Here is a 13,232-nt window from a genome sequence, read left to right on the forward strand (position 1 = left end):
ATGCATAAGCAACCATCCATACTTTATTACCTCATAATATTTAACAATGTTGATAACCCATGCACAAAGTCCTGCTGCTGCTGAGGATTTTGTACGAACTCGATCAGGGTTAAATTCAGGGTTTGTTAAATACTCTTCTTTAATTACTTTTAGACAGTTTTCATGGATATGCTCTTTATCATAACGTATTAGCATTTCAAGGAAGTCATCAACCTGTTAATGAAAAGAATACCAAAGTTTGTATTTTGAACTATTAATATCATTAAGATACAATACAGAAATGAACGTGAAACTGCACAATATATCAAACTCATTATTTACAACATGGTCTGCCATAATAAATTAATGATAATTTTCTTCCATAAAAATCTTGTCATCTGTAACAAATATAAATCCAGTCACTACTAGCATCAGCTTGGCATATAAAATGTATTCAAATCACAAAAACAGTTTTCCAATAAATAAGACTTTATTGATATGTTGATAACTGTACTACATTAATACATTACCAACATTACAAACAAAGGCAATTCAAAGACATTCTGAGAACATAAAGTTAAGAAACATGAACATTAAAAACTATAAATTGCAAAATTCATTTGTAGAAGAACACTGGTAATAAATTAAAAGTCAACCCTAAAGAAAACTGTCATAAGGCTAATTTTATAAAGAATATCACATGGAAATAAAATACATCACCCTCACTATCGATCAACTTCATGCAGCAATATAAAGCTGAAGGATGTTGGAACCTATCCATGTAGCTTTGGACATAAGTGTTTAGGACAAACTAAACAACATGACAAACTAACTCTTAATAGGCTAACTTGTGAAATTTTCAGATGTTATAAGAAAATCAAAGTACCCAAAGAAAAGTACTTAGACCCAGAGAGAGCATGCAAACTTTAAAAGTCAGTGACCTGACTGAGATTTAAACTCAGTCTCATGGAGATGTGAAAAAGTACTGATAATTAGGACAACACTGTGAGGGCTAAGGGGTATATACACAGACTTATTTTTACTATTGATAACAGCAGCAGTGAACACACCAAAAAAACTACAGGGAATATGCAGAATATATTGAAGCAACCGTTAAAAACATTAAAAATGATAACTACTCAGTAGGACTGGACAGCAACCCATTATGGCGGCCATATATACTGTACTTAGTGAATTTCACTAAAAATATCAAAAAATTCTAATACACTGAAATCTAAACATAGCAGTGTGGTAGCACTGTGGATCCTTGGGTTTAAATTGCGCCTCCCATCAGTGTATACAGTATATGGAATTTGTACATTCACCCAGTGTCTGTTTTCTTCAGGTCCTCTGGTTTTCTTCCTACATCCACAAAGACCAAGGTTTAGTTAATAAATAGTTAATGTTAGCAATTACAAATTTACCTGGTGTGGGTGTGTGCATACGTGGGCCCGGTGATGGACTGGCACTTATAATACTGAGTTACCAATTAACCTAACACTCACATCTATGGGAACGGGTGTACTCAGAGGAAACCTATACAGACAATGAGTAAGATTATAAACTCCACACATGTAGTCTTAGGACCTGATTTCAAATATATGAATCTTGAGCTATGAAGCAGCAGCACTAATCTGTAAAACCATGAATCATGATGTTTAATTTACATAATGAACTTGTGATATCACATATCAGATGGCCGTATGAATGCTAAAGAAAGTCACAGAAGACTAGATTTATTCTAGGACTGCGGTTTATGAACAAAAATACGATCTAGACTAGATTAGATGAAGCTTTCAGTAAATAATTTTTTATTGAATGAAAAAATTGGGACACCACATTATGAGGTCAGTTGAAAAGGAAAAAAAAAAACTATTTACTGCATGAGGCACCCAGTATTCTCCTACTGTTCCCATCATATCCACCCATGGATAGCCTAACAGCACAGTCAAAACCATCAAAGTACATAGATGAAGGAAAAGAAAATAATTAGGCAAGAAAATCATCAAGCATACCACTAAATGAACCTGAAAGTGCTATACTTGTGATGTCAATGTACCCCGAATAACAGAGTTTCCAGTGTTAAAACTAAGGGGGACCAGCTCTCAATAGAGTCCAAGGATGCCCCTCTAATTCGAGAAAAAGACGGTTCTAAATTAATCAGATTCAAAATAAGGATTGCCAGTTGTCAAAAGAGAAAAAAAAAATAAAACTCTGGAGGTTTTCATGGAGGGGAAAGAAATCGTTTGGCTGCTACAATGGCTAGACAGAACAGTTTATTTTGGTAAAAGGTGAGCACAAAAGTCCAACCGGTACCCCTATGGAAATCTTCTTATGATTTTTAATTCCTCTACAGTCAAGTTTGATCATCTTCTAGGACTCACCATGGCCATGAATAGGCACGACTTGACTGCAGGTGTTGTGAAATAGGTTACATTTTTGTAGACGATGTTAAGTTAATCCATAACAATGTTTTACTGTATTAAGAAAGATAATCATTATATGTATATCGATACCACAAGCATAGATAACTATTACACCATGAAAGCTAAACAGCATGACTAACAGTGATAAGCGAGGATAGCTGGAGTGGGTGATGTCAAAAACAGTGAACAGTAGGGTCATTTATGCTGAATGTGTGTTTTTTTTTTTTTTTGGGATTTTTTTTTAAGCATGAGCTGCAGTACCAATAACATTGCCAGGTACACATTTAGACTCTGAATTTGGAAATGGCTGTAAGGAGGGACCGCTGATCCTCCAGGTGGTGGAGGACTGGTTCGATACACTAACAGGACGGGTAGGTGAGGATGTGTAAGAGGAAGACTTAAGCACCAGCTGTCTCTTGGTTGTGAGCCTTTCCTCTATGTTCTGCAGTTGAGAACTGGCAAGGGATGTAGTTGGGCTTTGTCCTAAGCAATCTTGGCTCAGTGATGTCATGCTTGCCTCACAGAACATCATGGGACACTGGAACAAAAAAAGGTTGCCTAAGGTGGCTGCATGACAAATTTTCAGGGAAAATTCAGCAAACATGGTCACTGGTAAACCCAGCAAATTGTACGTGAGAAATGCTTTGGCGGGTTTCACTGATCAACACTAATGGTCAGCAAATACTCAGTAATTTTTGTGGTTTCTACTTTAATTTTCTCCATAGATCTTTTTGTAAATTATTGTAAATGTTCAGTTTGTAACTAAAAAGTCTCCTTTTATGTCTTTCACATGTAATTTTTATAATTATTTTTTCAACTGACACGAGAAACCAAAATGAGGCCAATGGCTTTGTTCCCATTACAAGCAAAAAAGCTGCTAATCTAATCACATCAAATGTAAATGACAACTATTTGTATACTGACCCACATTAAAGATACAGAGGTAGTAATTGTTCATTTTGTTGCTTTTGAATACTAAAGTTTAAGTTTTATTTTCTCTATATATTATCAATGTCTACATCTTAAGGCTTCTTTCATATTAATTAGCTGTTTTATAATGGATTGTAGTTTCAATGTTACATTGAAAACACTTATCAGCTCAGACTGCATTTACTTCATCAATAGAAAAGTGCACTTTGTAGGAATTTTGATGAGTAATATTAGATAAGGTGGCCACCAAGTGTGATTCCATAATAATGCAGGATTAATCCAATAATTTGGCAAGGCTTCTAATTTATTTACTTTGCATTTCTCTGTTGTAGGAGGGGTTCTCCAGCCTTTAGATTTGTATCAAGATAACTGAGGCACATTCATTGTAAGAAACAGAACAATACAATTTATTGATAAACATAATACATAGTATAGAAATCGGATAACTGCATACATATATTGACATATAAAACTGGACGCAGACAGGCTAGACAGACAAATATATAACATATAGGCTGGCTGTTTACTAGTATTTAGAGTTCTACTTTATCTTGCCACAAATAAACAGATTTTCTATACCAAGTCTTTAATGATGATGTTGTGTGGAGCTGTTGTTTTGTTATTGCTCTGGGTTCAAGTGGAAGATTCTTCATGTGTTAGAGTGCACTCTTTCTCTTTGCTGCATCATCCTTGGCAGTCCTGTGCTGCTGCTTCCTCAGCTTGCCTTCTGTCTGTCTTTTGCCACTTCATAGGGAAAAGGCATTAATCATTCTGGCCCAAGAGTTTAGATGCTAAAGTTTGTTTGTTGAAATCATGGCTTCTCAGCATTCATCAGATTACTGGCACACAGCTTTGTCTTAACAGTCTGAGTCTCAGCTTCTGGTCTACAAAGATAAGAGTTTGTCGAATTCAGCTTTCCAAGCAAAAGGCTCATAGCTTTTAGTTTGAGTAAAGATTTTAGATTTTCATTTTGGAGAGTTCCCCTTCCCTGAGAGAATCCCAGGGAGTTCAGGGAGTGTACAGTGAATATCTCAGAGAAAGAGATTCTTCTTCTACGTTGAGGGACAGAGTGCATGAGGTTTTAAAGGAAGACTGAACCGTCTCCTGACTGGATTAAACTCCCAGTTAAAAAAAATCAGTATATTCTAATAGGTGGGTTTTTCTGTCCATTTTAGTTGTAATCCCTTGAATTATATAGGTCTTTGTCCTTGCTTGACTTTTTCGAGCCTTTTGGCTCATGAGGTCTACAAAGCAGCCTCTGAAGAGATGTCAGGTCACCTCTGATTTACACCTTTTTTATCAGATGAAATCCAGGCAGATCCTGGTACAAGATGGAGTTCAGTCATTTAGTTTGAAATACAAGTGGGGATTTTCTGCAGCTGGATGTCTGTACCTGTGTTAAATCTGCTATTGTAACAGGCCTGGTGTACCACAAAAGCATAGCAGAATGGGCAATTCACACTTTGTCCTACAACTTGTGAATGCAAAATGTTAAACAAAACATAAAACCTCACCATGACTTCAATAAAGGGAATTTTTATCACTACATATAGAAGAGGAACTAAACGAGCCACTACATTGCAACTGTTATACCAGGAATTTAACAAACATTAATTAGCTACAGGACGCATTTTTCAATCACTCAAATAATAACTCAAAAATGCATTTATCACTGCAATGTTTATTTAGTATATAAATATTAATAAAATCTGTTTTCAAGTATTAAATTGAGGATCCACTATGATGTGCACAAAAGTAGAAAGAAAATTTCAAAATGTTAATAATGCTCGTAGTGAAGGTAAAAATTACCTTAACATTCAACTTTCATATCTCATAGTAAAAGCTGTTAAAAATAAAGTGTCTCTCTCGTTAATGCGTTTATCCTCAGCTATGAGGCTTCCATCTTTCTTCTCAGTCTAAAATATGACGCCTCTGATCCTCTCTAGCAGGGAAGCTCTGAGGAAGATGCTTTTGAATTTTATTGTCTGAGTAATGGAGTCAAGTTTTATTGAAAATTAGTTAAGCTTTATTTTGTGTTTTATTTGTTGCTGAAAGGCTCTAAATCTGTTTCTGCCTCATCAAGAATAAAGTGTTCTCTTAAACAGAAATGTTCATTAATTTCATTTGTGCAACTCAGAACCTAAAACATGGCAATATACAGTATGTACACACACACACAAAATATGTATATATAAATACTGAAATGTTACATGGGACTCTACAAATTGGCAGATAGGTTTTCTGACCAACCATTCTTACAATACAGCATTTAATTAAGTGTTTGGGTAAAAATGAGGCACAACTGAAAGAGGAAGACTAGGGTCAAATGGCAAATGCTGGTGAGATATTGCAAAATTACAACAGTTCAGCTGTAAAAATAAACAAACCATAACTGAAGGACTAAATATATCATGTTACATTTAATAAATCTTAATTTTTTGGTTAAGATTATACATACATTCATTTTTTGCCCATAAAAAGCTAAATTTCTTTCGATTTACTGCTCCTGCCTGCATGAGACATGGAGCTTTACCCTACTTCTTTTCTTCTATTGACACTAAATGATAAAATCAATATTAGGTTTCTGGTTATCGTTAACAATATACAAGCCATAAATACGTAAATCCCTGGTCCTTAATGTTGGTCTAGTAAAAATTTGCAGGGATGGAGAAGAGTTGCTGCGGCAGCATCTTCAGCAAAGCTACATGAAGAAAGAAAATTAATTTCATGCTGAAAGCAAAAAACTAAGTCCACTTTAGTTTCATTATGAATTACCTTTTTATTTTTACCTTTTAAATTTTTAATTTTTATAACATTATTTTACGTTGTGAAATTATTGATACAGTTTTAGAGGCATGGCTTAAAATGCAAATCTTTTAATATCCTAATATTTTTATTCTAGAACTGCATTAATAAACTCTTCCTATTTTGTGATAAAAGCTTTGGACAGCTCACACTGTGATTTTTTTGCAATTTTGGATAAAGACATACTTTTCATATTCACTTAAGGAGTTAGAAATTGAGATGAATTAGAATTCTTCCATTTCTATAGAATTAGATGATGAGTGAGCAGTGTATAAGATATAATTATAGATTGATGGTTTTTCTTTCCTATTGTTTATTTCATTTGCTTGCATTTTATATTACTATTATTTCTTTTTAACAATTGCTCAAATTAAACTCACTCATGTCACTATAAAAAGGAGTTTCAATCAAATTAATCAGATTTTATCATCATTTTAGCAATCACAGTTTGTATAAACCATGCCCCGAAATTACTGATGATCAATATTATATGCCATTAAAACAAAATTTGTATGGTGTTAACAAAACATGATCTTAATAGCCATGGCTAAAATACATATGATAATCATTTATTGTTGGAATATGTGCAGACATGTCATTAGAAAATCAATAAAACATGATTTAAAATTTAGTGGTAAGTATGTCTTCTAAATAAAGGACTTATACTGTATTATTCTATTGCATGATGGAAAGAAATTCAAGCCATGAACAATTTCTAAGTTATTTAAAATGACATCATAGTTTCTGCCTTTCATGCTGTGTACACAACATAAAAACATCTTCTGATTTTTAGAAATAAACTGATAAATTAAAATAATTAATTAACATGACTTTCTTATGGTAATTCATTGACATTTCATGAACATTCACATTTGTGGTTATGTGATACAGGTAAACTAAAAAACAAAAAAACTTTATAAAGCATTCAACTCAAAGTATATACCTTTTGCAGTGCCTGTATACCTGCTTCTTACTAAAACTTGTGTTTTACATTATTTTGTTTGTGGCCTAGGTGAAATGAATAAGTTTTATATTTTCAGTCATTAAAATGTCAAATATATCTCCAAACTATACAAATGTTTTGTTCTTTCCTCCTAACATTCTATCTTCTTGTAACAGCAAATTTATGCACTTCACACTGTTCTACATAATCAACAATTCATAAAGTTTATTTTGATCTGGTGCCAGACTTCATTGCTATGATGTTTAAGAAGGCTATGGCATACTTAAAGACACTGAACAATATTGTTGTTGCTAGTTGTTTATTCTTTTTGGAGACATATGCTGTAAAATGCATATCAAACTTAACCCTTGCAATGTTAGAAATGATGAAGACATACCTTTCCCATAAAAACCTTTGCAGCCTTCCAGCTTCTGTCTTTTGAAATTTTGCCTCGGGAAGCCAGCAAGACCATTACAGCTGCTGTTACATTGGTTACTGCAACTGGTGGATTTGGGAAGCTCTTTAGCTCTGTTAGGTTCACCTTGATGAAGCAGAAGCAAAATCATTTTTAGTATATGAAATGCAATTGTTTATTAATTTTTGCAGTAGTTTGTCAAAGATGTGTATTTTAAATAGTTCTTTAGCTATAATAAATGCTACCGTGCAATACAGTTATTACTTCTGTTGAATATCTTATGTCACTGAAAAAGTACTTCAAAAGATCTTTTAATGTCCTGTATTAGAAAGATTCTTTTTAGTGAAAGATGCTTTCACAGTTTGCAAACAAGCCAAATTAATTTATTACAAAGCCTAATTCACAGTAAATGTGTCATTTAGAGGGGGAATGATACTTTTCTAGTTTTTCTTTTAATATTTTGGGTGCCATGCTGTATTGAACCCATTTTCTGTATTATTTTTTCCTTTCCCTTTCCAACAGTTTTTGACTGACTACAAACAAATCTTTAATTATATCACATGCAAAACCTGTCAATTATATACCTGCATATTCTGAAAATGGAGCAAATCTGTCTTAGATGTGATGTTAGAAGTTATTTAACTTTAAATCACATAATAACCATATTACTACTATAGAATTACATGTGCCCATTTAAAGAGTACTGTAGTTAGACACAGTTAGACTTTTTATAACATTGCAAGATGCTGAGAAATGAATTCATGGTTTTGTTTTTAGATGACTAGATTACAGTAATCGGCTGCAGTTAGTCTTAACCAGAAAAATAAAATCTGAGTGCATCTCACAAGTTTTAGCATTGTTACATTGGTTATCTATGTCCTTTAGAATTTACTTTCAAAATTACTAATAGTGTATAAGGTTTAAGTAACCTTACTCCTTTGTATATCTTGAAGTGCCTTTTTCCCTACATTCTAATTTGTAACCTTAGATCTTCCAATAATATTCGCTTATAATTCCAAAAGCCAAACTTAAAAGAAGTGGTGAGGCAGCCTTTTGCTACTGTGCACCAAAACCTGGAATATAATACTTTACCAGCAGATATACACCAGGCTAATTAATACTGTGGAATATTTAAAGACACTCCTAAAAACCTATTTTTTTTTTAACCTTGTTTTTTCTTAGCTTCAATTTAGTTCTACTCTTAATACCCTAGACATGCACAGAATCACCATTCTCTTTGGTGTATTTTCAATCATTATGACTCTTTATCATTCTCCATTTTATTTTTTCGTTCCCACCACCACCTGATCAAAGTTCTGGAGTTTTTTTTTGTTTTTTCTGTCCACCCTGGCCATCGGACCTTACTCCTTTCTATGTTAACTAATGTTGTCTTATTTTAATTTCTTATTTTGTCTTTTATTTTTCTTCTCTTCATTATGTAAAGCACTTTGAGCTACTTTTTGTATGAAAATGTGCTATATAAATAAATGTTGTTGTTGTTGTGTAGCTGCCTGTGAGGACTGAATGAAAGTGTATACCCCAACTTGTCACAAGGCCCACTGTGTCAAATCCTCTACAATGAAGCCCAAAAGGAACCAATAAAGAACTACTTAAGAACATTTATGTTAGGCAGAATGCCCAGTGGGGACTGGGCAGTCAATTGGCCAGGAACCCCTGCAGATATAGTCTTTTCTCCTCCAGCTTAACTGTTTTATTTTCTGTCCAACCTGGCCACTTGACCGTATCATCAGACTTTCATTTAAAAACTTATAAAAATCTAATCTATACTTTAAGGACTCTATTTATCTTAATTATATATCTTTCTAATGTAAGTCTACATTATTTATCATTTGTATACAATTTATTCATTATTATTTTTATCTAAATTGAATTTGTTTTTCTTTGCATGTAACTACTTGTTTAATATCTTGTAAAATGCACTTTAAGCTACATCCTTAGTATGAAAATATGCTATAGAAATAAATGTTGCAGGTGGAGTCCACTGACATTTTTCCCTCCTCGTCTTTTCTGACTGTTTTTTTCATTAGTTTTGCATTTGGCTACAGTCAGTGTCACTACTGGTAACATGAGGCAATACCTGGACCCTACAGAGGTTGCACAGACAGTCCAACATCTCCAAGACGGCACATCAATACGTGCCATTGCCAGAAGGACTGCGGTGTCTCCCAGCATAGTCTCAAGGGTATGGAGGAGATTACAGGAGACAGGCAGTTACTGTAGGAGAGTTGGAAAGGACCGTAGAAGGTCCTTAACCCATCAGCAGGACCGGTATCTGCTCCTTTGGGCAAGGAGGAACAAGATGAGCACTGCCAGAGCCCTACAAAATGACCTCCAGCAGGCCACTGGTGTGAATGTCTCTGACCAAACAATCAGAAACAGACTTCATGAGTGTGGCCCAAGGGCCCGACATCCTCTAGTGGGCCCTGTGCTTACGGCCCGGCACCGTGGAGCTCGATAGGCATTTGCCATAGAATACTAGAATTGGCAGGTCCACCACTGGCACCCTGTGCTTTTCACAGATGAGAGCAGGTTCACCGTGAGTACATGTGACAGACGTGAAAGGGTCTGGAGTAGCCGTGGAGAATGTTATGCTGCCTGTAACATTCTTCAGCATGACCGGTTTGGTGGTGGGTCAGTGATGGTCTGGGGAGGCATATCCATGGAGGGACACACAGACCTCTATAGGCTAGACAATGGCACATTGACTGCCATTACGTATCGAGATGAAATCCTTGGACCCATTGTCAGACCCTATGCTGGTGCAGTGGGTCCTGGGTTCGTCCTGGCGCACGACAATGCCCGGCCTCATGTGGAGAGAATATGCAGGCAGTTCCTGGAGGATGAAGGAATTGATACCATTGACTGGCCCCCACACTCGCCTGACCTAAATCCAATAGAGCACCTCTGGGACATTATATTTCACTCCATCTGACGCCATCATGTTGCACCTCAGACTGTCCAGGAGCTCAGTGATGCCCTGGTCCAGATCTGGGAGGAGATCCTCCAGGACACCATCCGTCGTCTCATTAGGAGCATGCGCCAACGTTGGGGGCCATACAAATTACTGAGTATGATTTTGAGTTGCTGCAATGAAATTTCGGCAAAATAGACTAGCCTATTACATCATTTTCACTTTGATTTTCGGGGTGTCTTTGAATTCAGCCCTCTGTAAGTTGATAATTTTCATTTCCATCAAACAATGTGGCATCCTTTCGTTCCTAACACATTACCCAGTCCATATCAGTATAGATATCCTGCATGAATTTTTTCCCCTTTGAGATCTGAAGTGTTTTCAAAATGTTTAATGTTTTTGAGCAGTTTATATACACAGATTTAATTGAGATCCTTGAAATAAAGTAACTATAGCACAATATAATCACAAAATTCAAGAACATCTAAGTATATCAAATAATGTTTAAATATTTAAACTTGGTACAAATTACTGTGTCTATGCCAGCGTATGCAAAGCATGCAATATCACCATCTGCTCAAAGTGTGTCAGAGAGTTTGTCTGTGTCTTCTATTCCAGTCCAGCTGGAGGATTACCATTATTGTTGTGGCTGTTGTTTTATGAAAGAATTAAACATTATAAATACAAGTTTCAAGCACATAATTTATATCGGTCTTGTCATTATTCTAAATAGCATGAATGTTTTCCCAATAATCAAAAATATAAAACTCCAAAGTAGTCTGACAACTCCCCCTCCACATCGTCTTTTATGACAAGGTGTCGCCAATACATTCATTAACATTCTTTATGTCATAAACTCAGACTGAGTAGAAAGTGCCATGAATTTGGAGGGAATGTGCAAACTCTGCAAAGACAGAGCAATTGCTGTGATTTGAACCAAAGACACTGAAGTGATGAGGCAGCAGTGCTAACAACTGAGCCACTATGCAGCTCCCTGAATATATAAAAAATGTTATAACAAAATTGTACTTCAACATTATGGCAAAAAAATGAAAAGTAAACCAAAAAATCAGTCCACTGGCTTACCAAATTGCAAAGAGATGTCAGTGAATAACCCAGCACTTTCAGAACAACCTTCCCCAAAGACAAACCAGTTAGGATTTGAGCATTTTATCCTCTAAAGCACATAATATAATTAAATGTTTCAGGGAATCCTGTCAAATCTCATTGCATAAAGGGCAAAGCCGAAAGCCACTGCTGAATGTGCATGCTCTTAGGTTCTTTAGACAGCATTGTCTTAAAAACTGTCAAGCATTTGTAATAGATATCATGACATGGGCTCAGGAATACTTCAGTAAACTTTTGTCAGTCAACATTATTCACCACTGCATAAACAGATGCATGTTAAGGCTAGACTATGCAAAGCACTATGCATACACCAACACTGTCCAGAAGCACAGCCAGCTTCTGTGGGCTTGGTCTCAAATGAGATGGAAAGTAACACTGGAATCATGTTTTGTGGTCTGATTTGTCAACGTTTCAAATAGTTTTTCAGCTAAAAAGCAGCCATCATATTCTCTGTGCCAAAGAGGGAAAAGACCATTTAAGCTGTTATTGGCATCAGGTGCAAAAGCCAGTCTTTCCTGGTATGGGGTGTGTGTCAGTGCCTATGGCATTTGTAACTTGCAGATCTGTGAGGGCACCATTAATTCAGAAACATATGTGCAAAGCAATAAATGTTGCCATCCAGACACCGTCTTTTCCAGAGGCATCCCTGCATTTGCCAGGAGGACAATGCCAAAGCATCTTCTACACAGATTACAAGTGTATAACTGCATAAGAAGAGAATGTGGGTACTAGATTGACCTTCCTACACTCTTGACCCTTTTCTGTCTGAGAATGTGTGTCATATTTTGAAAAGCACAATAAGACGATGAAGACCTCATACTATTGTACAGCTGATTACCTGCATAGTGGAAGAATAGGGGGAAAATTCTTCTTGCTAAACCATCTTGTGTCTGCACTGCTCAAATGCTTAAAAAATGTTATTAAAAGAAATGGTGATATTACACAGTGGTAAAAAATCTACTGTCCCAACATTTTCAGAGTGTGCTGCAGTCATCAGATTTGATATGAGTGTATATTTTCAAAAATAAAAAAAATAAATTCACAAAGTAAAACGTCAAATAAAGTGTTGTTGTTGTGTTTGCAATATTGTACACGGTGAGCAGAATTTATAAATTGTTATTTTTGTTTAATTAGCATTTTCTATACTGTCCTAATTGTTTAGAATTATGGTTGAACTTTATTCATATCCAAAAGAAAATGACTTTCTTCAGCATCAACAGAGAGCATATAGTCAAACTTCAAAGCAGTAAAAACAAACTGCAAACTATTATGTAAGTGCAAGACCCAGAAATGTTGTTCTGATGCAAAGGAGTCGGTTATAATGAGTTAGAGATGAAGATGGAGAATGAGGCTTTATAAAGTCTGATGATTGTGGACAAAAAAAAGCCTCTTAGCACAAATGGAAGAGAATAAACCAGTGCCTAAAATGGAACAAAACATTATAAAGACGACTACTAGCATATTTCCTGATAACCTCTAAATTTGCCATCATCCTCTTTTATAACTGCGTCTCTACAGACTCTAAGGCTAGTGTTATAATACAACTGTTCTCCCTGATGAGTTCATGTTGCTAACTGCCATCCTCTAGGATGCCACAGTGCAGAACAGCACACTATCCACTATGGAGTTGTAGAATATCCTAAGCAACTTGCCATATACATTACAGAACTTTAC

General features: G+C 35.4%; 1 protein-coding gene across 1 annotated transcript in view; it reads right to left on the reverse strand.

Annotated features, from left to right (window-relative positions):
- Positions 1–13,232, reverse strand: part of LOC114663749 (dynein axonemal heavy chain 11) — a 341,140-nt gene that overhangs the window by 80,445 nt on the left and 247,463 nt on the right. The window contains 2 exon segments of the mRNA XM_051936024.1: positions 31–213; positions 7,481–7,624. Of these exon segments, the coding sequence (XP_051791984.1) occupies positions 31–213; positions 7,481–7,624 (327 nt within the window).

Source organism: Erpetoichthys calabaricus, chromosome 13, assembly GCF_900747795.2.
Source record: "Erpetoichthys calabaricus chromosome 13, fErpCal1.3, whole genome shotgun sequence".
Classification (NCBI taxonomy): domain Eukaryota; kingdom Metazoa; phylum Chordata; class Cladistia; order Polypteriformes; family Polypteridae; genus Erpetoichthys; species Erpetoichthys calabaricus.